General features: G+C 43.1%; 1 protein-coding gene across 2 annotated transcripts in view; it reads right to left on the bottom strand.

Annotated features, from left to right (window-relative positions):
- Positions 1–240: 240 nt before the first annotated feature.
- Positions 241–8,286, bottom strand: part of NPAS2 (neuronal PAS domain protein 2) — a 363,736-nt gene continuing 355,690 nt past the window's right edge. For both annotated transcript variants that reach the window (XM_033949438.1, XM_033949439.1), the window contains exons 20-21: positions 7,613–7,784; positions 241–6,024 (exon numbers count right to left, since the gene is read on the bottom strand). In XM_033949438.1, coding sequence (XP_033805329.1) covers positions 5,857–6,024; positions 7,613–7,784 — 340 coding nt within the window. In that variant the 3' untranslated portion in view covers positions 241–5,856. The remainder of the gene's footprint in view (positions 6,025–7,612; positions 7,785–8,286) is intronic.

The raw sequence follows: 8,286 nt of genomic DNA, 5'->3' as shown, positions 1-8,286 counted from the left end.
CTGGAGCCCATGGTTCCGCAGAGCTGCTGCTACTACGACTAGGCACTTGGTGAACACTCTTGGAGATGAAGCCAGGCCGAAAGAACATATTGAAAATGCAGATTTCCCACCCAAAATCTGAGGAGCTGTTGAGAGGCTTGATGAATGGGAATGTGAGTGTAAAAGCCTCTTTGAGATCTAGAGAACATAACCAATCAATCTGATCTAGAAGGGGGTATAATGATGCTAGAGGCAGCATTCAAAATTTCTCCAACAAGAAATTTGTTGAGGGCTCTGAGATCCAAAATGGGTCACAGATTGCCCATCTTCTTCGGAACTAGGAAGTAACGGGAGTAAAAACCCCTGCTCTGCTGTTCCAATGGAACCTCCTCGATGGTATGGAGATGAAGCAGAACTTGAGCTTCCTGAAGAAGGTCGGTCGGTCTGGGATGGATTGGAAGGATACTCTCTTGGAGGCAGATCTGGAAGAATCTGGATGAAATAAAGAGAGTATCCTTTCCTGATGAAGGACAGATCCAAGAGGTCTGATGTAATGATCTCCCATCATTGGTAAAAAAGATGGAGACGACCTCCAATGGGAAGGGGAGAGAACAGATGCAGAACGATGGAGGTTATGCTCTGTAATAGCTGGTCAAAAAGGCTGAGAGGCCTTAGGTGCAGCAGAAGTCTGAGGTTTCTGTTGCCTCTGTTGCTGTGGTGGTTTCATAGGAGGCGCCCTGGTATAAGGAGCTGCCCTCTGTGGGAAACACCGCTAGTAAGATGGCCTGAAACCCTTAGAGGTGGAAGGCTTAGGCTTAAGATGAATGATGGAAGCAAATGACTTCTCATGTTCAGACAACTTCTTAGTGGCTTCCTCGATGGAGTCATCAAACAAGACATTGCCTCGACAAGGAATGTTGGCGATGTGATCCTGTAGATTAGGGTCCATGTCTACAGTGTGAAGCCAGGCAAGGCGGTGCATGGCCACTGAGAAGGCAGTGACCCTCGAGGAAAGCTCAAATGCATCATAGGAAGATAGAAGGAGATGCATGCTGAGTTGATTCAGAGTAGTTATAGTATTCTGAAAACCTGTAAGATGGTGTTGAGGAACATACTTGAAATAAGCAGGCAGTGTGTCAACCAAATGCTTGAAATAAGAAATGAAGATAAAATTATAATTCAAAACTCTGGTTGCCTTCAGAGAATTCTGATACAAACGGCGTCCAAACTTGTCTTCCACTGTCTATGCCACTGTCTTCCAGGAGGGACAGTGGCATAGACCTTGGAAGGGTTGTTCCTTTTCAAAGAGGACTCCACGAGAAGGGATTGATGTGATAATTGAGACTTCTCGAAGCCCTTGCAATGGACCATTCTGTAACGGGATTCCAGCTTGCTTGGAACAGCAGGAATGGAATAAGGTGTTTCAAGGTTTCTCTTGAAAGTTTGAGAAAAGTCTATTAATAGGTATTTTAAGAGACTCCGTAGGAGGTTGAGATATGCCCATTTCTTCTAAATACTCAGTAGTGCATTTGGAATCAGAGTCCAAATTTATCTTGAGTTCCTTACTCATTTCATGTAGAAAAGAAGAGAAGGATATCTGTTCCAAGGTAGGCTGAACTCGAGTGCCTCGAAGAGCAGAGAACGAGGGCGAGCCTTCCCTGGAGTACTCACACCTGAGACCTGAATATGCAGGTATAGATGACTCACTGGGAGAAGAATCCCTCACAGGAGAAGCAGATGGAGGAGGCATCCTCCACTTCGGAGTAGAAAGCCTCGAATAACCTCAATGTGTAGAAAGACGAGGCTTGTCTCACGAGGATCTATGCCTCGATGGATGCCTCGACTGGTGTGGAGAACTGTGCCTCAAACCAGGCAGGTCTCGCTGAGAAGAAAGTTGAGAAGTCTTGGTCTTATGCCTCGGGAAGGGCGATGCCTTATGTGAGGAACGAGGGCTGGAGATCGAGACACCACTGGAGATTGAGTTCCTGGTGTCGAAGCATCTCGAGGCACTGCCAAGGACTCGGCTCCTTGATTAGCATGCTTATGCTCCAGACAAGACACTCGCAAAGAATCGACTCCTTGCATACTAAGTGTGGATTCCTCTTGAGGTACTCCCAAGGACTCGACTCCTTGTATACAGTGAGGAGTTTCAGCTCGAGGTGCAGCCAAGGATTCGACTCCTTGTGATACTGCTTGCTCAGGCTGGACTGCAGGAAGCAGAGTCAAGGCAGCAGTATGTTTGACAAGGATATTGCCCAACTGCCGGTCCAAAATGGTCTGGATTTGAGCCTCCATGCATGATTCCCAGACTGGAGGATCTGGGACTGTTGGTGGAGCCACAGCCTCTGAGGAAGAAGAGGAAGAACGACTCTTTGACTTGGAGACATGCTTCTTAGGCAGCTTAATGATCACTGCTGGCACCTGACCTGAGGGAGGCAGCGAGGCAAGCGTCTCGTCAGGTGAAGACTTAGCAGATTTGCTCGAGGACGAGGTCCCATCGAACGAGGCAGGCTTGATCAAGAACGAGGCAGAAGGCGGAACTCCGGTTAGCTTGACCGGATACGAGGTCGAAGTCTGGGCAAGGGGATCCATACCGCCAAAGAGCTTTTCTACCTGAACTTGACAACGCTTACGGGCTCAAGGTTGAAGGGTAGCACAGCGAGTACACAACTCCGGGTAATGGTCAGGTCCCAAACACTGAATACACCATCTATGTGGGTCAGTGAAGGAGATCGCGCGCTGGCAACGGTTACACTTTTTGAAGCCTGTGACCGGCCTGGACATAGGCGGGAAGAAAACGCGCAAGAAACACAGCGACCCTGTAAAATAAGAAAACACGAGCTGCGGTGAGAGAAGGCACGAAGTTTAGAACTGAGTCTAGCACAGAGCGTCGAAAACAAAACTTCTCGGCTCCACAGAAAACAGAGAACTGAGGAAACGCACGCCCTTGCATGGGCGGGAAGGCACTCGCGCATGTGCGGTGCGGCAGTCGCAAACTTTCTAAGTTCTGCAAGCAAATGAGCTTGCGAAGCTGTCTGCATTGGGGCTCCGTGGATGACATCACCTACAGTTGAGAATAGGCTGCCTGCTTGTCCTTGGATAAATAAAGGTTCAAGTCTGAAGGAGGAGGATGGAAAACAGAGCAGGTCATGGTCCCTGTAGCCCACACCTTTCCATTGCCTATGACATAGCACATCTTAACAGACTACTGTTGCTCTCACTGCTATTCTGGATTGGCTCTGACTTTCTTATGTTTCTGTCTGTGGGTGAGAAGGGATTCTCAGGGATGGCCAATATTGCTCCTCTTTGGATGGTAGGGTCCGAGCTCCACAGGACTCCAGTAGTTCCTGGCTTCTCATTCCTGCCCAACTATATGTTCACTTGGTCACATATGTGCAAACATATGGATATAAACAGATTGACAGATCCTTAACAGGCACTATCACCTGTTATGAAATGCTTAAGAAATGGATACAGGACAGGCATGTTAATAGTTGCCAGTGAGTTCAGGAGAAGGAACTATCAAGAAACAGAGGATTTATATATTTTTTGTGCTATAGGTCAGATTAAATGAATTTCAGAAAGTAGATTCAGTTCCAGAAGTGACTGCTAGTGGCAAAAATATCCTGGATCTCTTAGGGCTCCTTTTACTAAGATGTACTAGCGTTTTTAGCGCACGCAGGAAATTACCGCGCGCTTCTAGAACTAACGCCAGCTCAATGCTGGCATTAGAGTCTAGCGCGCGCTATTCCGCACGTTAAAGCCCTAATGCACCTTCATAAAAGGAGCCCTTAGTGTTATGGTGGCAATTATGTACATGACGTGAATATGTAGTGCAGCGTTTTTCTCTCTCAAATGGGTGTTCATTAAGTAATCCAGAGATTAATGTGCATAAACACGTAGGTACTCAGCAAACACAGGACTAGATTCAGTAAATGGTGCTCAGATTTGAGGACTAAAAAAGAGTGCTGAGCACTGTTATAAATCCTCATGCCTAAATTAGGCGTGGATCCCATATTCTATGATCCTGTATGCATCTAAAATGCCCCTTATCTACTCATGCCCCTTCTATGGCTGTGCATCCTTTTCAGTTGCACACTAAAAATTTACATGCATGTCTTTATAGAACAGCTCCTAGAAAAAAATTGTTGCCAACTAATGCCAATAACTGTTAGTGCTCAATTACTGGCATCAATTGGCTTAGTATTCAATTAAATTGCATGTGCAAATTTGAATGTGCCCTAATTTCCACATGCAATTTTGAGCACCATTAATAAAATTTTTGGGGGGTAGGTATTTGGGGGAGGGGAGGGAAGAAAGGTTGGTGGGATAGGCATGTTTTTATAAAATGCCCACATATAAGCCAGTTTCTATTAGCATTGGGGTAGGATATTTTATAAAGGCACATAAGGTGCATATACTGCATTTATTAGACGTGCCTATCTGCCTTGATGGCCTAGGAGCCCTGCTATAAAATTACCCTCCACAAGGATAATTTTCAAAGGCATTTCCACAGGTAAAGCAGTGCTTTACACACAAATGCTCTGGTACAAACTGCCAGTCCAATATACAGGTAAATTTACATGCATACAACTTAGTGACCTGGATCGGCCACTGTGACAATGGGCTACTGGATTTGATGGACCATTGGTCTGACCCAGTAAGGCTAGTCTTATGTTCTTATATCTGTATAAGTTCACCTGTTATAGGAAGAGGTGTTTCTGAGGGTGGCACTGGGGGCTGGGGTTTGCAATTACTTATCTACTTCCAAAAATTCAAACATATGCATATATTTTAACCCAGAAAAACTGTGTGCTCCAAAGAGCAGGTGCCAGTTTTCTGAGGTAATTTTCAAAGTGGAAACATGCCCATACTTTTGTTTGAAAATCCAGTGAAGTGTGCACAGAGAGAAGGTGTACCTTTTACTCATGACAAAGTTATTAAGTTACTCCCCTGGAAGCGGTTTTCAAATAACCAGTGCACTGGCAAAGTTGCAGGCACTTTTAGCATACATGTTTTATATTAATTCTCAAAGAGAAAGAACGCTGACAGTACACACAAAAGAACACGTTAAAGGTACCTGTGTACTTTGCATCTTCTCTTTTGTGCAGTCGGCTGAGGGACGTGGGGGGGGCATAAAGTAAGTATTCTTGTTGAAATGGCATGTATATGTGTAATTTTGCTCCCCTGACCTAAGATAGCCTCCGAGAACATCTCCTCATAGGCCAGATAAAAGTATATGTAATATGGAAGGCCACACATATTTTTAGCTTGCTAGATTAGGCCACATTTTCAGTAAAAGCTATAAAATTGCCCATCTCTTTTTACATGAGTTCATATGTTTTCATACTATAATCCTTATAATAAAGTCCAGATCTGATTTATAATTTCTTGTAACATATATAGTCACCAGAGTGAACAAACCCTTTCCAGATGGCAGAAAATGACAATTTCTTTTTTCATTTTAGTAGATGTACAAAAGATCTTTTGGAGAGAGCTCTCCTCTAGGTTTTTATCCAGCATTCGCCAAAATGCATAAGAAGAATGTCTGGCAAGCAGAGACCAAGTGCCTTATACAGTTCCCAATTTCTGTACTTTGAATTACTTGTGGTGAACTATCCAAAAGATTTCTCTTTTACCACAAATCATGTTGAAATGAGTTTGCAGGGCATAGTGCTCATGTTCTAGTAATATACATCTCAGCCTGTTTTTGCGAGACCGAACATTTCTGGGAAAAAACGCTAAGCATTTTATTTTCCAAAGTCCATTTTGAGCAGTGCTTAGCGATGAGAGGATGAGGCTGATAGAACCTGACGTGCAGAGTACTTGGTGAAGCTGGGTTAAGTATTTCCATTTGCGCTCTGTGTTGGTAGGAATCTATCTGGAGGGCTGTTGTGGATTTGAGGAGTCTGAAAGGCTGCCAGTTCTCTTTGGAGCATGCTGCCGCTGTGGTAGATGGTATCCCATGGTTCCCTGCTGCTGTTGGTAGGAAGGCAAAATCAATGCCTCTGGTTGCTCTGTGTGCATGGAACTTGGCGTCTGTACCTGCAAGATAGCATGAAGTTCATTTTTTAATGGAAAGACCATTATTCAAAATGTTATTATTTGAATATAAATTATATATTTTCATATGACTAAAAATAAAAGTAATTAAATCACTATTAATTGCAAATGATTGAAGGAGAGGATTTTGGATTGGAATGCAATGATCTGATGATTACGAAGAGATGTGTTTGTGAGATCTGCCAATATGGTATACGTTTGGGGTTACAAATGACTTAACGGATTTTGAATATTCAAGATGGATGTTGAGATTTAACGTGTGGGGTATATGGTTGTAAGTTTTAAATATTTCCACATTTGCATGTTATTTATAATAAAATGAATTAATGTATTTAAATTGAGTTTTGGGTAACTGCTCATATTCCGCAAGCAACTGAAAACCTGCTTTTCACTAAAATGTAATTCTATCCCCCCTTACTCTTCTCTTCTATATATAAGTTCATGTAAACCTTTTTTTCCTTCTCTTCCTATATTTTAAGTTCTTGTAAACCGTGCCGAGCTCCACAACATCCGTGGAGATGATGCAGTATATAAACTTAAGGTTTAGTTTAGTTTAGTTTAATGGTACAACTAATGCCTCTTATGCTATATAAAGTACTGCTGACATACTTGAACTTGTAACTATGTATTTGTAACTACAGTACGACCTAACTGTGGCCCCCCTTTTATCAAGCAGTGTTAGGAATTTTTTTATCATCAGCCACTGCGGTAAAAGCTCTGATGTTCATAGAATTCCTATGCGAATAAGAGCTACTACTGCAGCAGCCGGTGATACAAAAATCATTTGGTCTGCGGCTTGATAAAAAGGGCCTGTATTAGTAACTCTATCGAATATCTGTGTCAAACTGTCCATTATAACTTCCTGGGTAACTGATCCAACCTCTTGTAATGTAATCTGAACTGGAACAGTAAGACTATTCTTATGTTCTTAGGTAAAAGCAGAATAGAAAACCTGTTTAACATTATATAACATAAACATGTTACTATTTATTTATTTTCTTCTTCCTCCTGAAACAAATAAAAAAGCATTTTATGCATGTTAATTGGTTATTTGAACACTGCCCTTTCTTAAAGCAGCTGAAAGTTACAGCTATAGCATAGCCAAATCACCAATTTTGCATGTCTAAGCCCAAAGTGGGTAGGGCTCCTTCCTACCTGGGCCCACCAATAACTATGCCAGTGCTCTATAGCTTGAACACTTTTAGCCTCATCAAGAAGCAGTATTTCTAGGGGTATGTTTAGGATGGCAGAAGGAAATACTGTGTAGAGATTGCAAATAGATGTATTAATACTGTGTAGAGATTTTCAAATAGATGTATTATTTTCCATTAAAAATGTAACCAGAAAACAGCAAATGAAATTGTCTGCAGGCATAAAGCCTGGAGCATGTTTTAAAGTGAAATTATGTACATACTCTCTTGTGAAACAAAGTCTGCAGATTAAAGGTATTCACAGCTTTGTTTCAATGTAGAGAGTATGAAAATTAGTCGCATTCTCAGCTTTGTAGGAGCTTTTAGGTCCTGCTCTGCCTTACAGAATACAGTATCCCTGGATGTCACTTTCTCTTTACCTGAAGATAGTGTTGTTGTTGTAGTTGTATGGGCTGCAGAGATGATGTCTGTGACTGCTGTGTTGCAGGGAATGCTGGATGTAATACTGCTTGCCCCATCAGAACGATGGGTGTACTGCTATTGGTGGTTTGTACTTCCAGACTTCCAAACATTTGTTGATTTTGAGAATATCTATTAAACACATAGACAAAAAGGGGAAAGCATAAATAGTCTTTCCATGTGTGAAATATACACTTCCCCTCCCCATTCGCGGTTTCTGCACTCGCAATTTCACATAATCGCGATTTTTTTTCTGGGGAGGGGAAAATAAAAAAAAACATATTTTTTATCTCCCTGCCGCCTTCCCGGCCTTACCTGGTGGTCTAGCGGGTTTTCGGGGCAGGAGCGATCTTCCTACGCTCCTACCCCGTGCAGATCGCCATGAGGAAATGGCTTTAGGGAGTTCCCATCGTAGTCTCGAGAGACTACGGGAACTCACAGCAGCCATTTCCTCATGGCGAACTGCACTCGCTCCTGCCCCGAAAGCCCTCTAGACCACCAGGTAAGGCCGGGAAGGCGGCAGGGAGGTGGGGGTGGGTCAGAGCCGGTAATCACAATTTTTCACCATTCGCGGTCCGGCTCTGCCCGTATCCTCCACGAATAACGAGGGAGAAGTGTAGTCCTTTATGATGTA

Source organism: Geotrypetes seraphini, chromosome 6, assembly GCF_902459505.1.
Source record: "Geotrypetes seraphini chromosome 6, aGeoSer1.1, whole genome shotgun sequence".
In the NCBI taxonomy this organism is placed as follows: Eukaryota; Metazoa; Chordata; class Amphibia; order Gymnophiona; family Dermophiidae; genus Geotrypetes; species Geotrypetes seraphini.
Note: the sequence above shows the minus strand (reverse complement) of the source record. Positions and strands in the feature narration are given on the sequence as shown.